At 49.5% G+C, this 12,052-nt stretch overlaps 1 protein-coding gene across 3 annotated transcripts in view; it reads left to right on the top strand.

Annotated features, from left to right (window-relative positions):
- Positions 1 to 914: 914 nt before the first annotated feature.
- Positions 915 to 12,052, top strand: part of SMAD3 (SMAD family member 3) — a 130,865-nt gene continuing 119,727 nt past the window's right edge. For 2 of the 3 annotated variants that reach the window (XR_004057448.1, XM_030931389.1), the window contains exon 1: positions 1,035 to 1,336. Coding sequence is in view for 2 of the 3 variants with exons in the window: in XM_030931389.1 (XP_030787249.1) it covers positions 1,131 to 1,336 (206 nt within the window). In the remaining variant the exon portion in view is untranslated. Of the gene's footprint in view, positions 1,337 to 12,052 lie in introns of all 3 variants that reach the window. The other variant, XM_010363612.2, reaches the window with a different exon arrangement.

Raw genomic sequence — 12,052 nt, 5'->3', positions numbered from 1 at the left:
AGAATAAAAACAGCACAGGGGCGCGGGCGCCGGCGCCGGCCAAGAGCCTTGACGGGGATCAGCCAGCGTGAGGCCAAGTGCGGGCCCCAACTTCCTGGGCCCGGGCCTTCCGCGCGCCCCCTCTCGGGCTCGGGTCCTCTCTAGGGTGCACTCCCGTCCGGACGGCGCTTACTTGCTGCGAGTCCGACCCTCTCCGGCCCGCAACTCCAACCGAGCCGCCCGAGACCAAGCCGCCCGAGTGTGGACTCCGAGAGCGGACGCCACGGTCCGCGCTCAGCCCTCCCGCCCGAGGCCCCTCTCGCCGCGCGTTTCCCAGGACTTCCTCCCCGCGCCCGCCCGACTTCAGGTCGGGGCCGCGCAGGGTCCCGCGCGCTCCAGCCAGGACTGCCGCCGCCCGCGTTGCCCACGTGGGCGTGCTGGGCGCGGGGTGGTGGCCGGCCAGGCGCCCTCCCCGGAGCAGGGGGCGGGCAGGGCGCCCGCGGGAGGAGGTGGCGGGGCGCAGGGGAGGAGGCGGAGAGCCCCGGCGGCGAGGGGGCGGTGACAGCGCTTGGAAAGGAGGCTGCACGCGGATTTGCATGAAACACAGACTGGGAGCGGGCGGGAGCGGGAGCGCGGCGCACGCCCCGGGCCGGCCCAGCCAGCGAGCGAGCGAGCGGCGAGCCGGGAGGAGGAGGGTGGCGGGGCGGCGAGGCAGCAGAGGCGGAGGGATCTGCGCATCAAAGGTAGCGAGGCGAGAGAAGTTTGGCCGGGGGTTGGACTTTCCTTCCCGGAGGCGGCACCCAAACAGCTACCCCGTGCGGAAACCCAAACTTCTGCTGCCACTTGGAGTCTCGCGGTCGCCGCCTCCGCCCCGCGTTCGGGGCCTTCCCGACCCGGCATCGCTGTCGTCCGCCCGCCCGGCCGCCCTTCTCTTCGCCGTGGGAGCCGCTCCGGGCGCAGGGCCGCGCGCCGAGCCCCGCAGGCTGCAGCGCCGCGGCCCGGCCCGGCGCCCCAGCAACTTCGCCGAGAGTTGAGGCGAAGTTTGGGCGACCGCGGCAGGCCCCGGCTGAGCTCCCCTCTGCGCCCCCGGCGTTCTGTCGAGCCTAGCCCCGCCGGGGGCGCTCCTCGCCGCCCGCGCGCCCTCCCCAGCCATGTCGTCCATCCTGCCTTTCACTCCCCCGATCGTGAAGCGCCTGCTGGGCTGGAAGAAGGGTGAGCAGAACGGGCAGGAGGAGAAATGGTGCGAGAAGGCGGTCAAGAGCCTGGTCAAGAAACTCAAGAAGACGGGGCAACTGGACGAGCTGGAGAAGGCCATCACCACGCAGAACGCCAACACCAAGTGCATCACCATCCCCAGGTGGGGGCCCGCCCGGGGGACCCGGGGACACGCCGGCCCGGCCCCCTGGCACTGCGGGGCCAACCCATTGGGGTTGGAGATGGAAAGAGGAAGAGAGAGGGAGTGAGACTGTGGGTGCGTGTGTGTGAGAGTGGGAGCTAGAGCGCGGGCAGGAAGGGGGTGGGGGGACCCCAAACAAAACCATCTCTGCATTTGCAAAGATCAGAGCCCGAGTCTTCCACACGGCACTCTGGCTTCCAGACCTCACATTCCCTTTCCATCTCCGGGAGGGGAGAGCGGGTTGTTGCGGGACTCGGCCGCCCCCACCCTGGGGAGCTGGGGCTGGAAGTTGAGGCCCGCTTTGTTCGGCTCCGCGGGCCGGAGCCCCTCCTCCGCCGCCGCCTCCCGCCCCCGCGGCCCGCGCTCGTGGAGGTGGTGGTGTCTTTGCGTTTCTTTTCTTCAGTCCGGTCTCCCCACTTTCCTCTACAGGAATGCGGTCCGTACAGCTGGGGCTGTGGGTGAGGAGCGGGAGCCTCGTGATTGACAGATTCCTTCTTCGTTCTTTCTTTGCCTTCGGGATTAGCATTTTTATCGAGTATTTTTAGACTCGGTTGTGCCAGTCTCCCGCCCCCTGAGCACGCACGCACTTTGGTTGCAGTGCAATGCTCTGACTTCCAAATGGGAGAGGCAAGTGGCAGAAAATAGGGTCTTCTCCCCCACCTCCCACTCCCCATCCCGACTCTTTTGCCCTCCTTTTGGTCCAAGAGATTTTGAGTCCGTGCAGAATGAGGGAGAGGGGCGGGCTGGAACCGGGCAGATAACAAAACACACCCCAAAGTGGGCCTCGCATCGGCCCTCGCATTCCTGTAGAGCCCTCCTTCCCAAAGCGCGCTGCCATCTGTCTGCATCTCCTTTATCCTTCCCATTGCGCGCTAGCTAGGTCGGGCGGGAGCCCACACAGATGGCTGATAGAAAGGGTCAGTGACTTCTCTCCACTCCCCCAGGGCCTTCCTTAGCTTAGCTGTGCCTGGCTGGGAATTGGGGGTGGGGCTACCTTGACTTCCTGTCTCTACCTCTCAGCCTCCTTTGATTCTGAACCAAGGGAGAGAGTATGTGTATTGGGGGTTGGCTGTTTTGGGGGTCCCAGGCTGCAGAGGAATGAGTAGAAAGCACCAGGGACTGTAAGCCAAAAAAGGGATTGTCATCCCTGCCCCTGGGCCAGGGTGGACTCCATCCTTGGCCACCTGCTTGGGGCAGTTGTACAAGGGCTGCCAGGCGAGTCAGGCAGGCACAAAGCAACATCTGTCCACGGGAACCCAGGGCAGGCCTCCCCTGGAAATAAATGCCACATATGGTGGGAGTGCAGACTTAAAAATTTTTTTTTTTCTTTTTGACTGGGTGGATCCGGTCAATAAAGGGGGAGGGAAGGCGGTGTGCTGTCTGGGGAAGTCTCTGGCCGTGTGATCGGGAGCCAGAATTGACTTCAGAGGAGGTGGTGTGATGTGATGGTCAGAGAGACCTCGGATTTGGTTCCAGCTCTGGTTCTTAATTCTTCTGTATTCCTTCGGTGGGGGTGGAGAGGGTAGAGTGGGTGAATATGCTACTTCTCTGTCTGGGAAGGGGTCTGCCACACCTACCTTCTTCTTATCTGCCTGGGTGCACTGAAGACAAGTGCTTTATGCATTGAAACAGAAAAAAAAAAAAGTGGTATCAATTATAAAACAGGCAGCTGTGAAAAGTGTTTCACAGTTTACAAAGCACTTTCACATGGTTGTCTGAGGTCCTCAAAACAAGACAGAAAGCAAGCAAGCAACCAGCCCTGGAAAGTAGATAAGGTTGTTAGGCTTAAGATTATCACATTTTAAAAGCAGAGAAAACTTTAAAAGAGAGAGGTGAAAAGGCTTGAGTTGTAGACGTGGGGTTCTGACAGAATGTGCTCTTTCTGCTGACCCATGCTGCTTTATACTTTGAAGATCCTGAATACATTCTTTGCTGAATGCTAAAGCTGTGTTAGCTTGGGGAGGGCCCTGTGGATCTTTGTATGTGCGGTTGCTTCTTTTATCTTTGGGCTGGTGATAGCTTGGCAGAGAGGCCTTGCTTTCCCTTGCCTTGGTAGGAGTTTGTCCTCTGTGGGGCCATACCTTTGGCCTGCCTTTTCCTCTTCCAAAGTCCTGCTGAGACTTTGGAAGCCTAAGACATGTGAGCGCTTTGGATGATTCTGAGGGTTCAAGCCGACCTGCCCTGTGGCCTTCTCGTGACTTTGCTAGGACTGAGGCATCTTCTGCCTGCCTGGATAGGACTGAATGCAAAAGCAGATTTTTTTTTAATTTTTTTTTTCAGTTAGGGAAACCCAGTTGCTTGGGTGGATCCAGACAAAATGGATTTTCATCCTTGGATTTTGTGCCCACGCCTCTGGGTCACCTTGTGTCCCTTGGCAACAGCTGCTGCTGTTTTGGTCATAGGCAGAAAACTAAAGGCCACGTCTTGGGGAGGTGGCTGGTTTGGCCCTATGCTGGTGATATCGATGTGTCTGCTAAGCCCCATAGATTGCAGTGTTGCTTGTCAAATTGTCTGCTTTCGCCACAACTGCCTTTTAGTTTGGAAAGTAGAGAAAGGAAAACGTTTAACTTAGTCATTCCCCCTGTGTGTGGGGGGTTGGTCACTGGATGCTTAAAAACACTCTGCAAGATCTGGACTCTGGGGTTTAAGGAGCCCTCAGTCTAAGGAGATTAAGCCAAGTGTGTTTTGGCTAATATATAATCACGAGCTGCAACAGCAACATTTGGCAATTAGAGCTGTATACCGGGGACTTCCAGACCACAGGCTTGCTTCTCTGTGACACCAGCTCTAATTTGTTTCAATTATCAGGGGAGCTGGAGTGATACACACTTATCGACATGAAGAAGGTAAAAGAGATTGGTGCCGAGGAAGTGGTAAGAGCTTCATTTAGATACACCAACAAAGGGGCTGTCAGGATACTCTGAGGTCTGGCAGGATTGGCAGAATTTACACAAGTTTTATAACAGCCTCTCATGCCTCACCTGCTTGAGTACCTGAGTAAAGCTGCAGGTATTGTCCTTGCCAGTGTATAAGAATGGAATCAAAGCATTTGCCACTGAATGAGAGTTGGTGTGTGAGCGTTATATGAGGAATAAGGAGCTCGGCACACTTAAAACTTAGTTTTCTGGTAGACACTGGTAGCTTGTGCTTCCACCAGGGAATCCATGCCTTGGCCTCGTTGTTGGGAGCTACACCAAGCTTAAAGCATTGCTTGTTTGGAAGGGAATTTGGGCTTTCTTGTGTCAGAGCACCCAGTCCAGTGGAAAATTGGAGAATTGAAGCAAACGCTAGATCTGACACACAGCATCTGCTCCCTCCCTGTGAATCTGATCTTTTTGTTTTGGAAGCAGATTCTTGCCCTGTTGCCCAGGCTGGAGCGCAGTGGCCTGATCTTAGCTCACTGCAACCTCTGCCTCCCGGTTCAAGCGATTCTCGTGCCTCAGCCTCCTGAGTAGCTGGGATTACAGGCGCCCGCCACCACCTCCAGCTGATTTTTGTATTTTTAGTAGAGATGGGGTTTCACCATGTTGGTCAGGCTGGTCTTGAACTCCTGACCTTGTGATCCGCCCACCTTGGCCTCCCAAAGTGCTGGGATTACAGGCGTGAGCCACCACGCCCCACCGAATCTGATCTTTTATTGTTGCCTCCTCTTATTATCTCCTTGAATTTTGCCAGGGTACTCTCACTATGAGAAAGGAAAAAGATCTTAATCTTTAACATTCCTTTCCCAGATTTCTGGGGATAGACCTATTACTAAGGCTGTAATAGGTCTCTTGGCTGCAGCTCAGAGCACCGTGTGGCCCATTGGAAGCAAGCCCCCTTCCAGCTGCTAGGGAGGTAGTCCCTTGTCTCTTTGCTCTTGTTAACTTTGATTAGGGGAGCTCCACGTAGGGCCTGAGAAGAGGAGGTCCCTGCAGGACAATAGGTAGCTGATGAGGGAACTGACTCAGCTGCAGCTGAACCTAGGCGCCACTTGACGTTCCCTGGGAACATTTAGAACCTTGCAACATGCTGCTTGCACCTGGGAGTGGAATGTTTGCAGACAGCCCCTCTGTTGAGAATTGCCAGTCAAATGTTACAGGGCTGGATTGTGTTGATTTATTGATATTTATTGGACCCCTCCCATGTCTGAGTCAGTTTTTTAGGTACCAGAGGAGGATGTAGAGACACATTTGAAAAGTTCCCTGCCTGTGAGGAGCTTACACATCAGTAAGGGAAACATTAATAGGGCATTATTTGAGTATCTAACTGCTATCTCTTTCTCATTCCCAGTTACCAGTAGAAATATGAGCTCTAGTATGGATGATTTTTGATGGGGCCGGGCGTTGATGTGCCTTTTAAATATTGTAGAAGTCACTATGTTAGAAAATAAAATAATGACAGGCGTCTGTTTTCTCTGGAAAAAAACACAAGATTCAGGTCCTGTACCTATCGTTTTACTACCTGCAAGGATTTGGGAATCCATTTAAGTTTCACAGCTTTTATGTCTGCACCTGTAAAGTCAGGATGAGACAAGTCCTGTGGAAGTGTTTTGTGAACCAGAGAACTTGACAGGTATGTTACGTTTAGCCTTCGTTCTGCATCATTCATTCATTATTGAATTATTCAGTCCTTGATTGAGCATGTACTACAATGACCCCAGAAGAGTCCCTGTACTCCAAGAGCTCCCTGTCTAGAGCGGGAGACAGACTTGCTCAAAGGTGTAGCATGAGCTGCGGCTGAGGAATGTACTAAGTACCAGCAATGTGGAAACACAGTTAATTCTGTGGAAGGAGGTGTAGACAGGAGGAGAACCCATGAGAGGTGGAAAACTAAGAAGGGGACAAGAGTTATCCAAGTGAAGGTTTTTGGACTGCAGTATGATGTTGGGAACTTTTTGGTACATGGGGATAGTTCCCTACAAGAATGAAGACATCTTTATCCTCTGTCTTTTACTAAACTGTGTGCTGCTATAAATATGTTATCTTGTAACTGGCACTGAATGGCTAGTGACTTGGGTGCTATATTTTACTCCACTGTAAACCATTTTCTCTTTGAAGTAAAAAGTAATTTAGTACTGCAAACCTGAAATTCAGGTTTCCTTGGTGGGAACAGGGACTTCAGATATATCAGCTCAGAATATGACAGGGAGTGTTAATAAAAAGTGGACAACTTGGCCGGGCACGGTGGCTCACGCCTGTAATCCCAGCACTTTGGGAGGCTGAGGCAGGCGGATCACAAGGTCAGGAGATCGCGACCATTCTGGCTAACATGGTGAAACCCCATCTCTACTAAAAATACAAAAAAATTAGCTGGGCATGGTGGCAGGCACCTGTAGTCCCAGCTACTCAGGAGGCTGAGGCAGGAGAATCACCTGAACCTGGGAGGTGGAGGTTGTGCCATTGCACTCCAGCCTGGGCGACAGAGCGAGACTCCATCTCAAAATAAATAAATAAATAAATAAAAAGTGGACAACTTGCAGATGGTTGCTTTGAAATTCAGAGCTTCAGTGTGACCTAGCTTCTTGTTTCTCTGGTTAACAGTTGCTGAGAATAAATCCTAGATACCCGAGTTTCTGAATGAACATAGGCGCTCTTAGTGGTATGTTTTTAAAAAAGTCTTTGCAAGGGCGAAGTTTTAAATTACAATTTTAATAACCGAAAAAAGTCTATGAATACCGTCGCATTTAATTCTGATGAGAAATGCAAGAAGTTGATTAAATTGATAGAATTTGTTTCAGGCTTATCACATCAGGAATCTAGTTAAATGAGTTAAAAAATAAATATTGGTTTAATAATGTAGACATGTGATTGCTGTATTATTATAATGGAAATAAAATTAACACAATTTAATGAACTGAGCGACCATTAATTTTTACTTGTTAATTTATTAGGAGATTTTAATGCCATTTGATGCACAGTACAGCCATTATTCTGCGTGAGCTCCTTAATGAAATAAATAGGACCAAGCAGGGCTTGCTTTAAATTGAAATCAGCTTTCATTCCCGTTAACCTTATTCTCCCACCTTCGTCCACCTCTTCTTCAGCTTCCTGTAATTGCAATTAAGTTCTCTAAGGTTGGAATGCAGCTTTCTTAATCAGCAAGTCTCATCAATAGTCCTAATTGACTTTTGCCCTTTTCTCCTTTGCCATATTGACTGATTAAAACAAAAGCAAAACTAAAGGAAGATGCCATTCCCTCCCCCAAATCCACATCTCATAGAGTTGGTTGGCTGGCAAGAGGACTGCCCAAGAAGGCTGCTCCTGATGGCAGCCTGCTGAACATGCAGGGGATGGGAGATTCACCAGCCATGTGCACACGTGAATGGCTGGTGCAGTGTTGGATGGGACTAGTTCCTCCCTAAGGAGGGGTATGACCTTCTGTTGGCCTCTGACAAGTCCCTGAGCTATGGAACCTTCAGTCTTCCCATCTTCAAGCACAATGGTTCCTAGAAACAGTGGGAAGTTGCCATCCTAAGTCCATGCTACAGAAGTTTGGTTTCTAATTTTACTCTATTCTAAGTTTTAGAACAGAGGCCATTCCAAGAGAACGTGTCCAGTTCATTTTTATGCCTTCCTTTAATGCTCCTACCAGGTGCTAATTTCTGTGCCAGGTAATGGGGACAAAATAGTGAATAAGGCAGATACTGTCCCTGGCGCCTTCTGTAGCTTCTAGTCCACTGGCTGTGAAACACAGGCTCTTTGGAGTTGTAAGAATGCTGTATGTGTTCACTCTTTAGCTAATTTGTAAATACTGTTTTTTGGTGCCAAACAAACCAAGTCCCCCAAGCTCTGCAGTTTATTGACTTGACAAGGATCTCTCTCTCTCTCTGTATAACATTATCCTTTGTTTCGACTTAATTAACAGTTGGAGAAATAAACAAATCTATAGCACGAGTCATACTATCCACTGTTGGTTATCTAAGGCCCTTCCTATAAACAGCAGCCTGCCACAGTGGCAACTGCTGTAGAATGTTTTGACAGAGACTCAGTTTAAAATGAAAACACAGTAGAAGCCTATTAATTAAGAAGTTTGGCTAATTCTGGACTAGGTGAAAGTTTGTTTAGCAGGCCTTTTAGCCCCATAAATGCTGTCAAAGAAAAATTACTAATAAACAAGGGTTTGGGGATTATTTTGGAGGTAGGAGTCAGCAGACCTGGGTAGGTTCTAGATGTGGCTCTGTTTCTGATTAGCTGTGTGACCTGGGACAAGTTACCTTACTTCTTTGGGCCTCAGATGTTCTCAACTGGAAAATAGGCTAGATAAGCTCTATTGGAGGGCCTTTCTAACTTGGAATTGGTATTCCTACAAGCATTTTATTTTATTTTTTGGAAGGAGTTTCGCTCTTGTTGCCCAGGCTGGAGTGCAGTGGCGTGATCTTGCCTCACTGCAACCTCCGTCTCCCAGGTTCAAGTGATTCTCCTGCCTCAGCCTTCTGAGTAGCTGGGATTACAGGCGTGCGCCACCATACCCGGCTAATTTTCTATTTTCATTAGAGACCAGTTTCGCTATGTTGGCCAGGCTGATCTCCAACTCCTGGCCTCAAGTGATCTGCCCGCTTCGGCCTCCCAAAGTGCTGGGATTCCAGGCGTGAGCCACTGCGCCTGGCCACATACAAACATTTTAGAAGCTCCCAGTTGCACGCATCTAGTTCATCAGTGAATGACAGATCTTTAATTATCAATGTTCCAAGACTCTGTCAGCCTGGTGTCAACTAATTTACATAAGTGGAATAATAAAATTGTAATTCAGCCTTTAATTTTGGTGATTTCCCTCCCTCTTCCTTTCCTCTTCCTTGCTCTGTGAGTCTGAATCAGTGAAATTTAACTACAAAGGAATGTAAAAATAATGCTAGGATGAAGACGTGGAGGCTGTGCCTCTTGAAATGCAGTGAACAGTTTTTCTTCTTTTGTAGCTATTTTTGACTATTCTAAGAACAGGAAGTTTACTTAAACTAATGACCACAGATGCCTAAAAATGGTTAAATGTAAGAGGTAGGCATTATAGAGGATACCTGTGGAAAATGTTTGCTCATATGTCAAAGTTTACCCAGGAAGCTTCCTTTATTTATTTGCAAGCATCTATATAAAGAAAGGCTGCACTCGATTGCGTAAGCATGAGCCTTTTGTTAGGCAGCGTGGATGTTGCAAGTTTAAACCCCAACTAGGAAATGAAAAGTGAGTTTCCACCTAAATAGTTCTTTTTCAGTATCACGTGGCTCTCCCAGCTTACATCTGGCAAGTTTTTCTCTTGAGTGCTTTGCGGGTATTTAGGACTCCAGTATTGTTTGTTTGTTTGTTTCTTGCTTGCTTGCTTTTTCTTTTGACAGTCTCGCTCTGTCGCCCAGGCTTGAGTTCAGTGGCACGATCTCAGCTCACTGCAGTTCCAGGTTCAAGCATTTCTCCTGCCTCAGCCTCCTGAGTAGCTGGGACTACAGGCGCCCGCCACCACGCCCGGCTAATTTTTGTATTTTTAGTAGAGCTGGGTTAAGACTCCAGTATTGTTTAAGAAACACTGTGTATGGCTTTGCCTTTGAAACCTACAGAGTATAAATCTGGTCCCTTTTGTGGCTAAGTGTTGCATCACAAACTGCCAAGCCAAGTTGTAGCTCTGAGATGTCACCAATTTTTTTTTTTTTTCTTTTCAACTGGACTTTTTAAAATAGTAATGCTTTTTGGGTGTGTGTTTTTTAAAGGTCTGTTTTTACGCTGTCACAGCTTAAAAATGCCAAAAGGCATTTTTTCCTTAAAAAATCACCTCTGGGCTAAGCCCAAATGTGGAGTAATGAATCCAGAAAGGACTTTTTGAGTAGTTACAAGTGGCTGAAAGCAGGCACTGGTGATGGAAATTGGATTTTTCCTTTTGCTTCAAATCTTCCTGGTTGTAAACTTTTTCTTACTCTTATTGAAGTCAGATTCAAGGTGGGTCTAATTTCTCCTAGCCCATGGGAGGGCAGAGTGAATTACTGTTTGTTGTGCCACCCCTTTACATTTTGTGTGTGGCTGTTTGTCTCTACCCACACAGGTTCTTCACATATTACCTGGGGAGCAGGAGAGGGGGAGGACAGGAAGAGCACAGTTGGGCCGAAAGAGCAAAGCCTCTCAAGTCTGATGGATCTGGGTTTGAGTCTGACAGTTATCAGCTATATGGTGACTTTGGGTACTTTGCTTCAACTTATTGAGCCCCAGTTTCTGCATCTGTAAAATGGGTATGAAACTACCTACTTCATAGAAATCAACCCAAGTGGCCGGGCACGGTGGCTCGTGCCTATAATCCTAGCACTTTGGGAGGCCACGGTGGCTGGATCACCTGAGGTCAAGAGTTCGAGACCAGCCTGACCAATATGGTAAAACCTCGTCTCTACTAAAACTACAAAAATTAGTCGGGTGTGGTAGCAGGCACCTGTAATTTTACTACTCAGGAGGCTAAGACAAGAGAATTGTTTGAACCTGGGAGCGGGAAGTTGCAGTGAGCCAAGATTGTACCACTATACTCCAGCCAGGGCAACAGAGTGAGACTCTGCCTCAAAAAAAAAAAAAAAAAAAAAAAAAGAAATCAACCCAAATGAGATAAGATGTATCAAGTACTTTGCCAGTATCGATCATAGTACACAGTAGGTGCTCAGTAAACACTCATTTTCCCTTTCAGAGGGGAAATTTGGCAGATGGTGTCTATCGACTCCAGTAGGTACTCCCCTTCCCACCCCGACACCCTTGCTCGCAGGGCATTCTCCTTTGGAGAGTCTCAGTTGATACAGTAAAAGAATCTACTTCAATACACACAGAGAACATACAGACATGCCACTTGTTGATGTAAGGCTTGGCAGGCTATTGAAAGAGAAACAATTCATATTCTTAGGTGGTTCTGCCCTCCCCCCTCACCTTCTCTATCATTATTTTTAAAAATTCGTTTGGTGGACCAAAAATAATAGTACTAAAAACAAACTGATGAATCAGGCCTCCTGGAGTGGGGGATGGGTAAGATCCTGAAGCAGAAACGCAGTGACTCACGCGCCTGTCACTGATAGTTGCCCGTAAGTGCATGGAAGTGCATGATGTTTATTGTTGCTGGTGTTTTTTTGAGGCCCAAGTTGGAAGGGACTTCCGGCTCTCCCTCAAATACTAGCTTACTGGTTAGCTTAGCTGTTGAATGAGAATGGTCAGGTCCAGAAACTCATGGCTCTGAAATGACCCAGACGTGGTGGCTGTACCGTTGACCGCCCTCAGATACGTGCAAGAGGGAGCTCAGGCTTAAAGAGTCATGCTTTGGCATTCCACCTGGCTGTGCTACTCTTCTTGGGGCAAGGAGACTGTAGGGCCAAGGGACAGGCCCATCTAGAGCCAGCACTTCCTTTTTCCAGATCCTGCTCAGAGGCCTGGCCCTTCAGTTCCCTGCCCCAGTGTCTTGAGCCTGTTTCCAAGTCCTGGGTGGGCCTCTTCCGCAGGTCTGTTACTTGAGGGCAGACTGTGTTGGCCATGGACAGCACATGTACCCGCGGGCCCAGTGGCTGGGCAAGGGGTGCAGGGGTATGAAGGAATTGGCTAGAGCTTGGACTTGTGACCTGGGGACTCTATGTGGGTGTGCACCAGGCCTCTCAAAGTTATGGGTGGTGCTAGGGGTGGGCTGAGATCTGGGGCTGGGTCTCTCTGAGCTTCCACATTCCATTGTGAAACCAAGGGGTCAGGGAATCCTAAACTC

Source organism: Rhinopithecus roxellana, chromosome 5 (assembly GCF_007565055.1).
Source record: "Rhinopithecus roxellana isolate Shanxi Qingling chromosome 5, ASM756505v1, whole genome shotgun sequence".
Lineage (NCBI taxonomy): Eukaryota > Metazoa > Chordata > Mammalia > Primates > Cercopithecidae > Rhinopithecus > Rhinopithecus roxellana.
This window is presented reverse-complemented; position numbering and strand designations above follow the sequence as displayed.